The sequence below is a fragment of the Salminus brasiliensis genome, chromosome 8 (assembly GCF_030463535.1).
Source record: "Salminus brasiliensis chromosome 8, fSalBra1.hap2, whole genome shotgun sequence".
Taxonomy (NCBI): Eukaryota; Metazoa; Chordata; class Actinopteri; order Characiformes; family Bryconidae; genus Salminus; species Salminus brasiliensis.
In genome coordinates, this window is record NC_132885.1 from 26578046 (window position 1) to 26598031 (window position 19986).

Sequence of the window (19986 nt, forward strand, 5' to 3'; positions counted from 1 at the left end):
GGAAATTCCTGAAGGCATTTGACTTCAGGTTTCGTGCGGGGATCTAAACATGAATGCAGAGGCTTTGGTGAACTCCATCTTAGTTTCTTTACTTCTGATTTTGCTCTCAGCCATTGAGGAAAGTTTACTACAGTCACTGAGGTGAGTTAAGGTGCTTTGTTTTTCTCACCAGTGTGACTTTTTCTCTCTCTCTCTCTCTTTCTCTCTGTGAATGTTGCTGACATGCACAGTTTGGGGAAAGTGGAAAAATGGATTGTTGAACTTGCAGCATATCATACGGAGCCTTATACCCACTTCCCATCATTCTTGACATGTTGAATTTAGTTTGTGATGCATTAAAATGTGTCGAATGCACGCTCTACTTTACTCTAGCTTGTGGGTTGTGTCCTTTTTGTTCCACAGTGTGTACATTTTGTCTTTAAGCCGCAGTCAAACGTGCCACTGAAAAGACTTGCACTTATCGAACCTTTTTAAGAGCTTCCTTTGTGGTTTGGCACAAATTCCACAAGTGCATTTTTTCCCCATGCGTGCTACAGATGGTACATGGGTTGTTGTTTTTTCCTTTCTTTGCAAATTGAATAAGCATTCCTATTTAGTGGCAGAATCAAAGCCATTTTAACACTTTAAGCACAGACTGTCTCAGGGTGGCTAATGGACCATTTGGAAATGAACTGTGTGGGAAGGTGAGTTTTGTACTATTAACTTTATGCACTTTAAGACAAGCGTGCCACAGAGACACACTACATGAGGGGCGGTAGAAAGAAGAGCAGCATATTACCTTTGGCGGTTTATTCATAACAGGTGCACAGAGGCATTAACTCTCTTAATGATAACACAATCAACCAATACTCCACCAATAACTCAATTTTTCAAAATAATATGCCTGATCTCTGTAGCGGTATATCATTCTGAGGGGACCAAAACATAGCTCAATGATAAAACAATGGCCAACTGACGTATGATAAAACTGGAATCCAGCAAGGCTAATCCATCCTGAAGTTGTTTTTGAGGTTGTGGTTGATTAGCACTCTAGGAATACCTAGTAAGCTGTGACCATGTGTCCTGTCTCAGAGGGCATAATCAGCATGCTAACAGACAGAACAGCAAATAAATGCAATGTTTCTGTAGAAATCTAATAAAAATGTGTGTGTCTTGCAAACCACACGCCTTTAGACTTGGTGCTCATGAACTGTTTAGTTTCTCCAGACTAACACTGCTACATATGCAGGACATGGTGGGGGGATTAAAGGTGGGGGGGCATACAGGCTTTACCTGTGGTTAGGATGTTGTGGCAGGGGGACTTCTATTAAGTGGTTCTAATATAAGGACAATGGCAATGCATGTATATGTGTTTGTGAGTTAAATATCTCTACAACCATAAATAAAACAATATAAAAATAACCACTCACTCATTTACCAAGATTAAGAAAAAAAGACTTGTCTCCTTTAATTTCAACTGATGTGTCTTACAGGTAAAATAATTTAACTGAAAAGGTTTTTACTGTCCTATACATCACATTAAACAAAAACAATATCTAAAACACATAATTAACGATATATTAATAAAATAAAGTCTGTTGCCTTTAGATTCACTGTTTCATTGCCCTGGTGTGTCAGACAGGTTGTAACTGTGTGTGTATTTGATTATTATTTGTATTATTATTTTGTTTATTATTATTATTATTATTATTATTATTATGTGTCTTTTTTTATTTTGGATTTTTCAGAATATTTGGTCCACTTGGCTCCACCAAGACGAAACCAGCGCATTTTTCTTCTATTACTGGTTTGTGTTTAGGCATTTTCAGGCTGTGGTTAATCGGTTGTGATGGAAAGCATGTTGACCAATCGGTGACTAGATGCAGGTACATGTAGACCAATCGTGTTGGCGAGAAGTCAGGACTTAAATCATCGCAGAAACCTTTATGGGGCCCTAAGCAGATTTTCCTTTAGGGCCCCCATATCACCACCTCAGCACCAGATGCTTCAGTGTGCTAAGTGTGAGGAAGGCACTTATAATTGTTTATCGACCACCCAAGTAGCGCATATCTGCATTTGCCCAACAGTGGCAGCAGCCAGCAGCAGGAATTGATAAACCTAGTACATAAAAATGGCTTTTACTTGTGTAATACCATTTCATTTTATTATACAATGTTTTTTTTTATATATATATTTTCATGATACCTTGGTGCTTTTGGGGGCCCCCTGGTGGCATTGGGACTCTAATTGACCGCATAATTTAAGTATGCCTTGGGCCGGCTTGAATAGTTTTCATGGTCAGCACTTGTGTCTGAAACTCAGCAGTTTGGTGGAGCTGTAGCTGAGCTAGCTTAGCAAAGACTAGCTTAGCAAGTGAGCTACAGATATAAAACCACAGAGAAAAAAACCTTCAGCTTTCTGTTCTTTCAGCAGCAGTCGCTTGATCTGAGTCCTTCTCATCTAAATGTTTAGAAGTGTGCTTTCTGTCAGACAGACCTGAATTAGTTCAGTAGTGAGACTGTCATCCTGCAAACTAAGCTAAACTAATGCTAACCAGTTTAACAGCAGCAGTTGTTCTCAGACTGATGATTTAACACTTACTGAACTTTATATTTGATAATTTTCCAGTTTTAAAATAAGGCAGGTTAGAGTGGTAAATAATAGGTACTGTATTTCACTACTGCTGACCCTCAACAGTTTTGTAGGGCAATAGTTTTCTGGACCCCAAAGTTTCAAGATGTTGGAGGTCATGTCAAAAAGAGCACAGAGTATGCTATATCAAAAACCATGAATGTAATAGACTCTGGAATATATGCCCCATAAAGACCTCTCTGACATCTACACATGCTTAAGACTATTGTTGTCCATTCCTCACACTTTTGTGTTTATTGAGCAGAAAGACAGGCAGCTTCAGTGGTCATTTTTTGGACATACTGCAGCTTTATTGGTTCCAGATGTGTCTGCAGAGCTTACACCTGGTTCCAGTAAAACCTAAGCACATTATGGTGATGGTTACGCGGCAGTGCATAACAGTACTGCTGTCCTGGAGATGGAAATATTTTTAGCTGCCTCTGAGATCGATCTGCTCTCACAGGGTGGTGGTCACAACTGACCTATTTCTGTCAGCTAGGAGGCAGATCTGGCACCAGCATCAGTGGGAATCACATAAACTCCTGGAGTTACAAACTGTTCACCAGCTATTCAAACACTGCAGGTCAATACTACGATACCACCATGAGGTTGGACATTGTTTTCCAATGAAAAGTGACTACAGTTTTCCACCTAGGGAACTCAACGTAGGTCGACCTCACCTCAACCAAGTGTATGCCTCTCATCTGCCTGTCCCAAGCAGTGAGGTATTCACAGTCATATCAGAATATTATGATCTAATATGATCTAATAGTGGGAATAACCTCTCTTGGCTCGAAAGACACTAGGGAGACGACGTGGCATGGACCATGTTAGGTGATGGAAGGTGTTCATTATGAAGGTTAACTGGTGTACAGATGATGTCTCGTTAGCGTCATTCCTTCCTGGTGCCAATAGCCAGTGAGGCACCATGGTTATACTGTTGGGAGGCGTTGTGAGAATTCCACACTTTGTACACCTTTTTTATCACCAATATGACTCTCGCAAGCATTGTCCTGCCTGCTTTACCACAGTTACATGGTGCAATTGACAACGTGCCAAGCCCACAGTAACAATATGGATGCTATTTCCCCCTTTTAGTGGAGTAATCTCTCAGAAGAATCCACCCAGACCTGTAGACTTAAATGCTGTGGTGCACAACTTGCCACGTTGCGTTTCCTACCTGACATGTAAGACTTTCATGTCTGTTGGCGGAAGACGCTTCATCATCAGAGACAGGTCAAGATGTGTTTGATTTAGCAAAGCTTTGCCCCCTTATGCCGGTCATGTTCTCAATGCTCTTCCCCCACCTTGAAGTATTACACACCAGTGTAAGTTGTTCTGACACTATGGTAATTCTAAGCTAGAGCAATGGCTGTGGTTTGGAAGTGTTTTTGTTACGTCTTTTGAGAAAGGGGTTTACATATTACAGGCTGTTGTATTGAGACCTTGTATCTGGACCATCTGATCTAATAAAATCTTTCTGGGCAGCAGTTCTGTTGTTTGAAAGACTCTTTTGTGGCTTGGTGGTGAGCCGACAGCCTTTTTTGTTGTTGTTGTTCTGATTTGAAGTGCAGTTGTACAGTATACTTTCCAGAAATGCTTATTTCGTACTGTATAAACATGGAACCACAAGTAAATGTTTTTGTTGTCTGTTTGGAGTTTAATGGCAGACAATCTGGATGGTAGTTGCATCAGTATTGTGTTAGTTTTCTTGCATATTCTAACACAGTTGGTATACAGTATAAGAAAAATGTTATCAGCTCTGTGAGGGCCATTATTTCCATATGAAGAAAACTCAGAACAGTGGCGAGTCTTCTTAGAAGCGGCCGGCCTACCAAAAATTCCTCCATGAGCACATTGACCACTCATCCAGGAAGTTACTAAAGAACCTAGATAAACATCTAAGGAACCGCAGGCCTTGTTTTCCACAGATCAGGTCAGCATTCATAATTCTACCAATAGAAGGAGACAAGGCAAAAATTGTATCCAGGAGAAAGTTGCAAGGTTAAAAACAACTGCTAACCACATGGAACATAAAAGCTTTTCACCAGAAACAGCAACAGCAGAAAATGTGATTGTGCTCAAGCCTTTGGGAACAATCAGATGATGAGTTAAAAGTGGGACTTTTTGGAAGATGGATGGAAGTCCTTTTACATTATTTGTTTTACATGCTGTATCTGCATTTCCTGTTTATCAATTAAAAAGTTTATTGATATTCTGTGTCCTCATGTTCTATTACATTTTGCATGCTGGGCCTGAAAACATTTTTTGTCAGGAAATTTACTACAAACGTGTTCTTATTTTGTCCCGGCACTGTAAGTGGTCATACAGGTTGCTCAGATGCCTGCAACATTTGAACAGTACTGTTATGAAGCATAGTGAGCAACATGGTACTAAGACGAGGTGAGAAGATTGGAAAGCCGGTTTTGTCTGAAAGTCCCTAACTAGAACCATCTTCAGGAGCCAGAAGAGATTTACTGCCAAGTTGACAGAGTCTGGTTGTCATTAGTTTTCATGAGTTTTCAGATCCTCATGCACATACCATCATGCACACCGAGACACTAAGTACTAAGGGCTGAAACTGTAAGCCAGGGTGCAAAGGTTCACAAATCAAAGGGGTAAATGACTGTTGTGTATTTTTAACAGGCAGGTGGGTGGAGTATGCAAGCTCTCCACCGAGTCCTCGCAGAGACGCTGCCAGACCTCTGATGGCCTGATCTGCAGTGGCAGGGGAGAGTGTGAATGCGGGGTTTGCATATGCCAAGTCACTGACCCTGGGAAGTACTATGGGCCTCGGTGTGAATGCCACGACTGGGTCTGCACAACATATGATGGGAAGACCTGTGGCGGTAAGTGCAGAGCCTCTCAAATAACTAACATGTGCAATCATTTCAGTCCTCGTTGGCCTATTGTAAAGGTCAAGTTGCATTGCCAGGTGTTGTAAAGAATGTGTTGCAGACTAATGAAAGCTTTTGACCATTTTGGTGGAGGTTTTTTTAATGTCACAAACCTTGACTTTGTCATTAGCTACAGGGACCACATTTGAAATTCAGAGTTTCATTCAGTCAAACACGAACCCTTTCGAAGCGCTCTTTTGGATGTGGCACTGCTTTTCAGCAGGAGACTGGTTGCACTGACGTTTCCAAGAAAAGAAAAGGCGTTTTCGCTTGAGGCCTTGTGCTCAGTATCGTTTCCACTGCATTGTGAGGCCTTGAAACCATAGCCTACATATATGTTATGAACATGTAGCTGCTAATTTTCTAGCTAAAATTTTATTACTACTTTTGATGGATTTTGTATTGGTTATCATCATGATTTTTTTTGAAGGTGATGACAGTGCGTACATCGAGCAGCCGCTACCATCTCATTTATGCCAAGATTTCTCATCCTGTGCTTTAAAAAAATTCACAGACATCCTGTAGTAACATGAAATTTGTCCACTGCCTCATGTAAAATGAATTCTGTCTGAATAGGGCTTTTAAAAAAACATGTGAGCCTACAGAAGCATCCCATTAGGATCCTGAGCATAAATGCACCTCTAAGACTCAAATGCACCTTCTACTTCTCCTAACATTCCTGCCATTTATTGACATGAGCCTGAAAAGCCTGCCACTGTTGCTTTCTGAGTCATGAGATTTTCTTAGGGTTGCTAACAGGATATTATTGACATGGTCTTTGGCTGCAGTAATGTAAGTTGTTCTGTCAAAATAGGGATTCTTAAAAATCTATTTCTCATTGGGCGCTGTGTTATTTTTAACCCCTTTGACTTGTGGATATTGTAAACATGCTTTTAAGAAAGCTCAGATGCCAAAAGGCGTGCTCTCAAGACATCATAGATGATTTCAGGATCAAAGACCTTGTGTTACTGGAAGCAAACCTGTCCTTGTCAGTGTTAGTTAGTGTTAAAGCCAGTCTTGGCTAGTGTGCTAGTGTTATTTGGTCCCCTGTGTGCCTTTAATGGTGAAAAAAACACTTGCATTAAGACAAAGTTGATTAGATATCAAAGATTCTCATATATGTACACAAAGCCAGGCTGCCCTTGAGTTCCATGCCCTTGAAAATAGCAGTCCCTCTGATGGATTTCTGGAAAAACACTCCATTCGTTTTTGTGCTCGGTGGGACAGTATAGGTGCTGAAGAACACTAATGGAGATATGTGGAGACAGAGAGAGTGATTTATTTGTGGAGACAGGTTGTGAGCCAGTGAAGAGCTCATTAGCTTTGCCTGGCCCTGAAAGCGAGCTTCAGCGGCTGGCTGATAATAGGGTTTCATTCACAGTTGTGCGCACTGCAAATGGAGGCCACATATGGACCAGGACTTTCTGTGTACTAACGTCAGGGGTAATCAGTAACTGTATTGGGGAAAAACATTACACCTTCCAGTTTTCTAACCAGATGGCTGCCATTAGCTAGTACATTGTTAGGTTCTCTTTAGTAAAGATTCAGGAAGCTAACATTAATGCCGTCCCTAACAGCTCCAGCAGTGAACAATGGGAAATATGGACTGGAATCTTAGATTAAGTTACTACTATAGTAGTTAGTAATTCTTTAATAATAGATATCATATATGTATTGTTCTGCCATGAAGCATGTACATGCTTATTGTGGGTTCATCACCCTGTTTAGAGTTAAAGAGCTGGGCCGTGTTTCGGGGGGGGGGGGGGGGGGTTCTTGGGTGTCGTAACATTTGATTCAACTCTACCTATGTCCAAAACTACCTATGTTTTCTATTCCCTATTCGCTATTCTTTGCATATTGCATATTTCCATGATCGCTTAGTGTACATTGTTTGTACAGTACACATTACATTGCATTGTGGAATCGCTACAGTGCACTGAAAATTCAGCGTTCACAACAAAATTGTGGTACCTCAGAGTAGTTCACTATATAGTGAATGGGGCACAGTTTTGGACACTGGACTCTGTTGACTCTCTCCAATCAACTATGAGTTCACTCCCTCGACTAAACCTAACTAAATCTGTTCACTCGGTAAACTAAACTATTGACTCTCTCCGCTGGATTGTCTGTTCACTCCCTCAAATAAACTCTCTGTTCATTTACTTAACTCCCTGTTCACTCACCCCGTTTCGTCCCTTGTGGTTGAATACAAAATCTTACCCAACTCGTTTCTACTGTTGTATAGTAAGTAATCAGTACTCTAACTACCTGTCCTTTTGTCCTTGTGGTACAGAGAGTGCAACCATTTTACCATTCTTCTTTTATAATCATACAAAGCGAGTGAACAGGGAGTCAAGTTAAGCGAATCTAACTAATATGTTAACACAAGTTCAGGTTGTGTGACATCAGTTACAACCCTAACAGTGCCCTTGTTGAGCTCTCAGCAAACAGAGTCACTATTCTATTCTGTTATAGAATAGTATTCGATTAACCATGTATAATTCCACCAGTAACACTATCAATCAAGTCTTTTATTTTATTAAAAATTCTAATTATTAGTGAAAAGGATTTTTATTTTTAATTCAAATCATTTTAAACCTAAAATCCAAATTGTGATGTTTTTATGAAATAAATATTGCAACGAATTTGTCCATAGTTCTAAAACCCAAATTTGGCTTCCCTATGATTCAAAAATTGACATCAAAGACTTCAATTAAATAAAGCTTCTATTTATTTGAAGAACATTTTGTTTTTCACTTTCAGTTTAGACTCTCAAATGTATTTTTGGTAATATGGCAAGCTCCACCACCCATACACCACCATACAAGCCACCACCACCCATACACCCACCACCACCCATACCAGACCATCAGCACACCCTCCTACCACTGCTACCTGTCTAATGACCATGTTAAAACCTAAATGCACTCTTAACTATCTGCCACTATTAATATCACCATTATTAACTATCTACACCATGATTATTATATTATGATTATGATCGGAGCAGTTCAACAGAATAGATGATTTGGTCATTTTTATCAATAATGTTTAAATAGTTCTGACCAGAGGAGGATGGGTCCCCTTTGTGAGTCTTGGTTCCTCCCAAGGTTTCTTCCTCCAGCTCTGAGGGAGTTTTTCCTTGCCACTGTTGCTGTTGTCTTGCTCACTGGGGGTCTTTGATCCTTCATGTCTTACGTTATTTCTTTTTTGTCTCTGTCTTTTACTAATTACTAATTATGTAAAGCTGCTTTGTGACAACAACAGTTATAAAAAGCGCTATACAAATAAATCTGACTTGACTTGACTATATAAAAGGTAAAATCTCTGTACAGAGTGAATATCAATGAATAACCATGCCCTTTCTGTTAGCCCCAACCAGTCTGACCATTCTCTGTTGACCTCTCTCTATGTATTTTAATCATTATTAATTATTATAGTACTTCGGCGTGTGCTTGTAGTTTTTATACGTCGTATATTGTAACGAGCATATTCCGTCCACACAGCAGTTGAATTTCAGTCTGACTAACTGGAGACGCATTTGACTACCCAGTGTAAATGCATGAGGCTAAAATTGTTTGAGAATTCAGATACTATTCACATGCATGTTACATGCAGCACCTTTGGACAATGCCTCTGCACACGACTTCTCTGCTTTTCCGAGTCAACTAGGAGATAATTACATAACCAAAAGTCACCATCCTCTTAGTTTATGCCTATTTCAGCTGCTCGCTGACCACAAAGGCATGAACATTTGGGGCGCATGCTACATAAATGCCACATCTTGTCAGTGAAAGCTGTTTACCACATGTTTTCCACCCAAGTTTCTCAAAGTCCTCCTGCACAACATATCAGGCATCTCTGCATGTCTTTTATTGCTTGTTTGCAAAAAATCGCACTGCTTTAAAAATGAAGAGTGAGGGAACGGGCGGGGACGGACAAGACCACAAAACCTACGAGAGCCTTCATTTAATTGTGCTGAGGCAGTTGTCTGAGGCTACACAAACAATAGTTTTTCTTCCCTTCTTACACGACCGGCTTTTGCTTTGAATCTGTTCTTGCTTTATGGGGAGGGCGTTCAACGTGGCAATTTCTTCCCCCCTCTTCTCTGCACAAGTTAACTGGGTTTTGACGCAGCCACGTGAATAGCTTGGCTCCTCCTGGCTACGATCTTTCCCCTCTGCAGCTCTTTTCCATCTGCACAGCCTGTTGTAGTTTTCTCTCTCTCTCTCTCTTTTACTCTCTCTGTGTCTCATGCTTGGCCTGACCCTCAGCTGGCCCCGTTGTGTGACGCATTGCCTGCTCTACCAAGGGCATGCTAAGTGGTGTCCTGTGAAGAGCTTACCTATATAACCTGAAGCTATATATATATATATATATATATATATATATATATATATATATATATAAGCTATAAAAGAGCTACAGTATGTGGAGTCCAGTTGTCAGTTACATTAATGGGTGAACGTCTGGATCTGAAGGTTCAAATCCTCATTTTGGAGTTTCAAGGATGGTTTTTAATTCATTTATCATACAAACACAAAGAACAGAAGAAAATGGAAGTAAACGAAGGAGAGCTTTTACCTAGGGGTGAACAACCTCACAGTATTCGGCTCTGTTAGAAACTGGGGGAGGCTTTTTGTGAATGATTTGAGCAAGGTTAATCATTTTTAGACAAGTAACCTGTACATCTCAAATGAAGTCAGGTCAACTTGTATTGCCATTCCAGCCCAATGGCTGTAAGGAATCCTTCTTGGTGTGCAGGTACTTTTACAAAACACCTCACACATCTCAAAATCACTATAAATATCACATATTAAAATGTATTTAAGATTAATCAGTTATTATTATTATACATGCTCCTTCTGTATCATTCTGTTCTGAATGAAAGCTGTATGTGCCTTATCTCAGATAAGAATGGCTGGCTGTAAAAGAGAGAATGCTGGGTGAGAGCAATTGCTAATAATAATTCAAGGTCTAGGAGAGAGGCCCAGAGAGCACATTTGGACTCACTCTCTCTGGGTAGATAGGATGGCTCACCCTTCTCCTTCATCATTGAGCACAATGCTAACCAGCCTGTTCAGTCTGTTAGCTGATGTAACAGAACTAGCAGTTAGTGTGGTCAGAGCATTGATTGTTTAGAGGAAGCACATGCCACTGGTCTAAGCTAGGGGGTGTGAATTGGAAATGCCTAAAGCCCCTTTTAGATGTGCACAGTCACCCAGAACTGTTCCTCACATTACCTGGAGGAGCTGAATGTGGGAATGGAAATGTCCAGATCAGTTGTTCCGAGTGTTACCTGGACTTGAGTGAGCCCAGTGTCAGAGTGTGAATAGAGCAGGTCATTTTTCAAAGAATTTACAGTAGACGTTGGTGGTGATAACATCATTATGGAGTCTGTAGCTTCATTTGCCATCTTTGATGTGCTGTAAACTAAACACTGCTATTTCCGCAGCATACTTTTTGCGTTATGCATCCTGCCATGCCTCCTACGTGGGTACCGCTCCTTGCCTTAAACCACGCATAACGTTTCCTGTAGTGAGAACCACAGAGAATCCCTGGCTGTATGCTACATGTGTGAAACTCCGGAAAAGGTCCATACATGATTCTCTGTTTGCTTTCCGTTCTTATGTAAAAGCGACCTATGCTTGGGGTGAAACTTGAGTAAAATGGTCGAGCCGATACAATAAAGATAACAGCAAGAAGTGGCCTGAAATCGTAAATGCGATCTAAATCACTCCCTCTAGCTGATTCTTCTCTTAGCAGTTAACTACCATGTAATGTAGTAATGCAGAACATGAGTACACACTCAATAATAAGAACCAGAGCATTTTCACACACTGTGAACTTACAGTAGGAATAAATTTAAACCTACTCACCGTACCTCCACTTCCCATTCATTTCTAGTGGCTCTACTATTCTTTACCTCTTTCTAAAATCTGTGATTAGCTCTTGCAAATTATTTTCCTTACACCAATTCACCATAATTATTACCTCTCTCTTATAAACACATTCATAATAGTGTGTCATCTGCAGATTTTTAATCAGTTTTTCTGTCATAATGAAAGATGTGTGTGCACAGTCACTTATGTGCACAGAATGGAACAATGGAGAGAGGCATCATCCCAGAGAAATCCTGATACTGCAAGTTAAAGATTTCAAAATGTCATCAGGAACTTTGACCTCCTGATTTCTGTCCTGTAAAAAGTGTACAACTCTATTGAATGAGGAACTGTACACAGACACACACTGCCCACAAAAAGAATATGGACTCAGACTGCATCATCCACTAATTTATTCCTCCATTTCAATACGCAAATCCATACAAAAATTTAGGTCAGAGCAACACCTCCGAATTAACCATTCCAACAGCTTCTTTATTACTGCGCCAAGTGCTACTGGCTTGTAGCCTTTTAGACATGTAGACCGAAACCTCTCATCATTACTGCATGTTCGAATTCACATTTAGCGTTATACTGTAGTTTGTCACCACTCTTAAAGGCAGCACTAGCCAGAATTTTGATTTTTCAATCAAATAAACTATTTACACAGAGTATTCAGAGTTTACGCAGAGTTCAGCTGAAAGCAAAATGTGTACAAATGTTACACCTTAACCCATAGCTGGGGTTAACTGTATAATAATCTAACAGACATTTCAGAGACTGATAGACTTAGAAATGCATGTAATGTTGAAAAAACAAGCTTTCCAGCCTAAACATTGAAAAAAACCCATCTGCAATAAAATTAATAGGATTAGCAAGAGCTGACTTTCAAACATGGCAAATTTAAATGACATTTTCTGAAATAGTAAGTGGAGGTTATGAAGCCATTATTTCTCTCAGGAGGCTTAGTTATGACACAGAGTTACAACTAACTTTAACCAGACTTTCTCTTAGAGCCAACGAGACTACAGTTACCATAGCAATACTCATAAAACCACTACAATTCCTATAATACCCTGCACATCTATAAGCTTACAGTTTAAGGTTTCCGAATACACATACGGTTACATGCCCATACTTGTGACACAAATCCAAATTTTTAAGGTGAATATCTGTCCAATTTCACAGACAATTTTACTATAAGAATATGAGGTGAATCAGCTTAACTAAATAAGATGTTAAAGTCACAGTGATAGTCTGGCTGATGATAGATATAATTTATTTCTTTCCTGTAGTTCATTAATATGGTATTTAAAGATTAAATTAGGATGGTATGGTCTTCCATTATTGCAGTATTTGCGTCACTAATTGTGGTAAAAAAAGGTTGGAACCATCAGTAAATGAATGGAATTTAATTTGGAGATATATAATTGTAAAAGTCTTTACAATGTCTAGAGTTTGTTGTGAACATGCCTTATTGTCCCTTTGTTCGTCTGGAAATGAATGTGTTCCATGTTTTCTAGGTCTGCGGGAGTTCTGTCAAGCTTTTGCTGCATATTCTTTTTTTTTTTTTCACTAAAAGCTGGAGTTCAATAGTCCCTCCTCAAAGAATGCTCTGTGAGTCTTTCAGAATTGAAGGCCAACATCAGAGATATGTATTACATAACACCTGGCTGCAACTTAAAGTCTGGGTTCAGGAGTCGTTAGATGTGCGAGAGGACTTTGAAATTGTAATTGGTGGTTTGCAGTGGAAGGCTTTTACTGCCAGGTAGCCATAATACGCTATAGCTTTAGTACTCTGCAACTCTGACACTGAGTGATTGACATGGAGCCTTCACAGCTAATTGTGTATAACTGGATTCAGGAGAGTGCTGTTAAGCGTCGTAGTGGGATCACTTCCACGGATATGAGATTTTGCCCAGCTTAAACCCTGAGAGCCTATGTGGTTTCACATGTTATAAGCCACACAGTCATAATTACATAGAAAAAGACCTGCTTATAATAAATCAGGCTGAACCCTAAACATGCTCCCTAAAATCAAAAAGGTTGTTTTTTTTATACCCAGATAGAATACAAATGGTTTAACAGAGTTTTACCAGGCAGGTGCTCTTAGACATTGACCCCCCTGGACTTAAGTAACATACACCTGGTCAAGCCAGTATAGATGTGGTTAAAGTAAAATCTGCCATATTAACTATATTTGTCTAGTTGGCAGGTGTAGCACTAGTGATAGGATTAGTTGTAGCTCTCCAATAATAGCTAACCTAGGTATGAGTTACTGGTGGTAGCTTTTATGATATTTCTGTAATGAACAGCTTAATGCTGGAGCTGTGTTGTTGGATGATGCCCTCATCACATAAGAAGTGGCACTCTATAGATGATGGGGTAAATATTAGGATATATGCTGGAGTGATATCCCTGGTGGTATATAATGAAGTGCTGAACTGTAGAGGTTACAGAAGTGTTGTGTTTATGCTATAGGTGAGTTAGCATATGTTGACCTAGCTGGCTCTAGGGGAGAAGTTTATAGTATGGGCAGCTGAAGCAGCAGGACTGAGCTGCCCTGTGAATCGCAGTGAAAGGTCAAAAGCCCTCTGGCGAAGTGTCTGCTCTGGCAAACAGTGGCACAATGAAACCGTGTCCTTACTTGGGGCTTCTCCAGCAAAACAGATGTACATGCAGTAGGTGTGAAGAAAAGAGGTCTTTTGAAGTTTACATTCCAGCGTTTAAGAAAACACCCACCCACCAAGAAATGTAGAAGGACATCTTCATGCAGGAGAGTTTATGTAAATAAAAACAAATGAATGGAGACCAGTGGTAAGAGTAGTTCTAGTAAGCATTACTGTTTTCTGTTTCCTGGCTTTTATTGATTTATTTATAGTCTTTGTAGCGTCAGCTTAGAAAACGACAACTATACTGGAAGCATCTTGCTTAGCTGTTTATTTTGAGTTCAGAAGGAAAGCCTTGTTGGAGTCAGTGCATGTATCCAGAAGATGCAATCGATTCAATACGCACATTGTAGTCAAGTCAGTGTCTATGGCAGTAAGCACTAAAAGAGCATAACAAGAAGTGCGGCACAAATTCAGAAAACCGTTAGAGATAGAACACATGGAATTAAGCATGAAAACCCCAGTTAGCTGCTGTCTGCAGAACCAGACCATCAGCTAGTGACGAGCGCCATGGTACTTTGAGTCGTTTGTTTACCACTCTTTTCTATACCAGTAGTTCTCAACCCTATGAGGCCCTGTCACCCAATACACAAAACATCTGCCTATTTTGACTTTTGGATTGGGGTCGATCCAGGCATATTTTATTGTATCGGGTATTGGCTATGTTGGGTCCGATCCAGTCCTGATGCTTTTTGTTTTAGCAGAGCTCCCTCTGGTGTCCTGTAGACTTTAAATACAGGCGACTTTTACCACTTGTGGCAGTGGGAAGCGTTCTCAGAAGGTAACAAAACAGTCTGCAGCGTGGAATTGTTTTACATGAAAACGTAATTAACGGAATATCTGTGGATCTTGTGCATTGGCTCTTCCTTAAAATGTTGCTTTATTTATTTGCCGTATTTGTCCACACTGCCAAAATCACCCAGTGCACAGTGACAGATCAGTGACAAGTTATAGAAAACCAAATCATTGTCATGGCGTGCTAGGCCAGACACAAAGGGAAGAACACTTGCAGAGAAACCAATGCAAGCAATGCATGGAAACCAATGCAAGATGGTTTATGTTTATAGGGCAACACAACAGACCTGGGACTGGGAGGAGTTGGGAGCTGAGCGGGCACTAAAGCAGTGCTCAATACGTTGACAAGAAGAGCTGGGGAACCAGCAGCTAGACAAAACGGCAAGGCCGACCTAACCTGAAACGGCAGCATGCTGCTGTGAGCGCGGGTCACCTTGCTGGACGTGGGTAGCCAATGAATCCTGACGGTGAGTTGTACAGGGAACCTCTCAAGCGACCTCAAGTACTGGGAAGTACCCCCAGTCCCAGGTGAAACACATGAACCATCAAAACCAAATCATGAACCGATACAAGTGAACTAAACACATGAATGAAAACGAGGGGGAAGTCCTTATTTTGGCCTGTGGGCGGCGGCTCGGAATCGCCCGGGGGAGGGCGCGATACCGAGGGGCTGACAATCCTGTGGGAATTAATTTTTTTTTTTTTCAATGGGGACTGCTGCAGCACATTGCTGCTAATCATTTTTGTTTTATATTGTGTCTGTTTTAACAACCATGTTAAAATGTTATCTGGTAGCTGTTTGGCTGCTGCAACCACATTGAACCTCTGAAGGCATTAGTTATGAGTCATGAACCCTGAGTTATGTTTATGTCATTTGAGTAGCAGTTGTATGCCTAGCTAATCTTTTTGGATTTTTTATCCTATTAAATTCATTCTGTGACCAGAACCTATATCTCACATAACTCCATAGTTATATTTAAATATTATCAACCAAATGACAATAACAACCCCTTTCTGAAGGTTAGTGACATGGTTTGATTTTTTGTCTGTCAGTTTTTGGCATAAGAACAGATGGAAATGAGTGATTAGGACTAGACAGGGTGATTTCCTGCATCTCGCCATAACACAATCAGTGATTAGGTGACAATTACCCACCACTCATGATCTATGATGGATAGCATCAGATTTTAGAGCAAGCAGTTAGTTTTAGTTTTGCATTTAGTCTAAATGTGCCGCAATGTGATCTTGCAGTTACACCGCAGCATCCCTAACTGCCCTCATTACGGGTGTGTGTTTTGGCTCAGGCATGGTGCAGGTCTAGTGGAGCTGGGCTGAGTTATTACCCTAGACAGGTGTCTCCCCCTCACTCACAGCCCAGCCCAACCCAGCTGCAATCATTTCACGCTCCGCAACACAAAGTAAGAGAAGAACAAGAGCAGAATAATTGCCTGGCTAAAATTTGCCTTGTTTTATAACCACAGTTCAACCGGCATTCATCAAAGAATGAACTCCTGCACAGGGTGACAAATTACAACAGAGACAATTTCTTTCCGCCCTTTTTTTTTCTTTGACTCATTAGAGGGCCAGGACTGGGTGCTGTGTATTAACAGTGAAGTTATTTGAATAGAAGAAATGTAAAAACGTGCCAAATGATAAAATGCCACAGCAGTGTCTTCTGCATCCTCTGTAAAGATATAATTGGATAAGAATACAACATTAATCTCAGTTATGTAGAAAGTGGCCCCATATTCAATCATATTTATGTGTAGATAGCTAATCAGAACAATCTATTTTACTGCACAGTCCAATCATGAGCATAATTGCTGTGTCTGAAGTCAGTGCCATGTGCCAATTTCTAACATATTAAGATGTAGGTATGATTTTGTGATGGTTTTTGAGCAAAATATATCTGGACTAATGTAAAACAGCTTGCACATCTCATGAAGTATCGGTTCATATGAATTCGTCGCGTCTGCTCCGAACAAAAAACATTTGGCCAGGCTTAATGTTAAACTTGGTTTACCATGCTGCTGATGATATGAATACAGTATTTCTGTTCAGTTATGTCACACTCATGTCCAAAAGTTTACAGACCCCCGCTAGTTCAGTATTTGCTCCGAAATCAAGGGTATTAATATGATGTTTGTTCATTTCATCAATATGGTGTTGGCTGCAGCAACAGCCCTTTATTCTTCAAGGAAGGCTTTACACTAGATCAGGGGTGTCAGACTCATTTGAGGTAACATGTCAATTCACCTACGCTCGAATGTCAAGTGGAAAAGACCAACCCTATGCGCACTTTGCTTAGAAAGAGACTTGCTAACAGTTCAATTTTAGCTTGCTTATAAAGATACGTATTCTTAGCAGGGTTGTACTATACTTATGAATATACTAAAAATATTTGAATCATCCAGTATATAAAGACAAGATGAACACTACATCAGCAAGTGGCAGTTAAAGGTCTATGCACAATAGTTCCAGCAAGGTTTGAAAACACAAGTATATATATCCAAATGTAACTGTAACTAAATGTAACTGTGCACTGTATGGCCTCCTGACAGCTGATGAGGCTCAAACTTAGGTTGAAATGACCTAGGTTTAAGTGTGAGACCTGAGATTTTTACGCAAGGTAGGTACAAGTAAACTGTAGAGGCCAATGCCTGATGAGGCTCACATTTGGGAGTCAACGTCATACTGTAATTATGCCCAATGGCTGATCTGGCTTCGATTTTGCTGGTGTTCTCTGAATGACATTTTGATTAAATCCTTCCAATTTGGTCAGGATTACACAAACTATGGCAAGATTTATTGGTAAATATTTATCTCCATGGTGTACAGATTATGTCATTATGTATTTTTTGCTAATTTTGCTAATAAGTGGTTATTTGAAACGATACTTCAGTACCGAGTAGAAACCAAAATTCTAAAAAAGTGGCTGTGCTAGTTTTCAATGGTACAGAAAGTAGCTGAAACTACTGCAGCTGTCATAGATATGCGAGAAATGTAATTTGCCTGGAACTGACAGGGGCAGCACTTCACACTTATCAAATCGCCTTAAAGACTTAATAACCTGAAATGTTAGGGTTATTATTTAGAAAACAAACTGTAGATTGTTTAGGCTAATGCTATAATGGCTCATAACAGTGAAGCGCCGCTAAAAGCCCTGTGCTGGTCCGACCTACTTATACCTAGAAGTGCAGTGCTCCAGTCATCTGACTGCTCGGATTACCTACTAGAAAGTCCATGTTGGCTTTACCTACTTATAGCCCCTTTCAGTGGTCAAAACACCACTGGTTTTACAAGGACTGACACTTCATGATCATTAGATCGCACACGTGATTATACGTCAATGCTTTTGATGTCCGGGCAACACTGGGTACCACTGTAGACATTCTGTGCCACAACAGGTTAAGCGAGTTTGTAATGAAGTATTGTTTCTTATATACTTGAAGGCTATGTGCCACATTATTTTTTTCATATTTTAGGCAGCTGGGCAAATGCAGTTCAAATGCTATGCCACCATTATGTTGATATTATCTAGTCAAACATAACAGCTGACTGACGGATCAAAGACAACTGGAAAACTGACTGATCAAAACATAGCTGTAATATAAATCCCAGTAAACCTTTTCATGAATTTTCACCATGTGGGTTTACTGTGCTCCACTCCAATCGTTCTTGTTCTCAAAATATGAAAACTTTGACCCAATGCATAAATAATAGTAAAAGTATTTATTACAGATTGGTACATCAGGTTGCTCTCTGAACCCAAACATGGACAAGTTTTACTGTTTTGAAAAGTCTTCCTCCTCCCAGATGAAACCCAGATTTGAAGTAAATTCAGCTGTGTTTGACTATCTGTAGAACTTTGATGGGGTCAGCCCCGGCCTGCATGTATGGCATCCCTGCATTAGATGTTGGAGCTAGATGTGAGTATATGATTGCGTTCAGCCACAAGAGCATTATTGAAGTATGGTTGTGATGTTAGATGATTAGTTCTGGATCACAAACACCACTCCCTCTTATCCCAAAGGTATTTGGTGGAGCTCCATCACTTTTTCAACAACCATTCCACAACACTAATATCATACAGTCATTACAGTTTTAACTAATTTCTCTCTGCAGAGGCTTAGTTGTGTTTTCCCCTGTGTTAGTTTAGCTTCTGTGCTAAAATGTAATATTTATAATATAAATATTGCTAATTCAGGTGGATCTAAAATTGATTGGAATAAAGCAATCAATGATTAAATTGTGGACTTTCAGCTTTAATTCAAGGAATTTAAAAATGCATTAACTTCTCAGCAATAGAACACAGTTCTTCCATTGTTACAGGCTAAATAAGCAGTTTCATGGCCAAGTGTGGTCTATTTCCTCATTATTTCCTGACAAACTAAGGTCTGGAATTGATTTTTAGGGAATTTGCATTTTGTAGCTGAGAACTCTTAATATGTAGCACAAAACGGTGTTGCTGCAAGTGAAGGAAGCCGATATTTGCAAAAAAAAAAACTATATAAGGAGTGGCCAGATGAATAATTTGGTACATTCTCTACAAAATAAGAAATGCACAGATTCATCCCTTGACATTTATCGAGTCAAGAACAATCAAGTGTGGAAGAATGGGATTTCTCGTAATGCTAAACATGGCCTGTGTTTATGGCTCAAGTCAGAAATTAAGCCATCAAAAAAGCCAAGCAGCTTGCTGGTTGTGCTGCAAAGGGGATGCAGGTTTACGTTCTAATGGAGAAACTAGAAATCTAATGGTTTGTTATTGAGCTGAATGATAAACTATTCATGATTTTATCAGTGATTTAAAATGTGTGTGTTGAAACAGGAATTTGATCTTCAGTTTACAGTATTATGGTCTTTCGCCATTAATAGAGATCGGTGCCTGGTCTTGTCTGGCTGGAAATAACTGCCCTGTGGCGTTGCATAAATGCCGGTGGCAGTGTTACAGGATGCGAGTGAATGGCTACCTGTGGAAGTGGGTCAGTGATGTTTATTGATGGAAGTAGCAGGATAAATTCTGAGGTGGATTGAGCTATACGTTTTGCTGATTTAGTCAAAAGCAACTAAATGGAAGTGTTTTTAATGGTGAAAAAACCCATCTGAACATGCTTTTCACTGAAGACAAAA

At 40.0% G+C, this 19986-nt stretch overlaps 1 protein-coding gene across 1 annotated transcript in view; it reads left to right on the forward strand.

Moving 5' to 3' along the window:
* The window catches only part of itgbl1 (integrin, beta-like 1), a 78450-nt gene continuing 58464 nt past the window's right edge, over positions 1-19986 (forward strand). Inside the window, exons 1-2 of the mRNA XM_072686316.1 lie at positions 1-141; positions 5257-5459. Coding sequence (XP_072542417.1) covers positions 50-141; positions 5257-5459 — 295 coding nt within the window. The 5' untranslated portion in view covers positions 1-49. The remainder of the gene's footprint in view (positions 142-5256; positions 5460-19986) is intronic.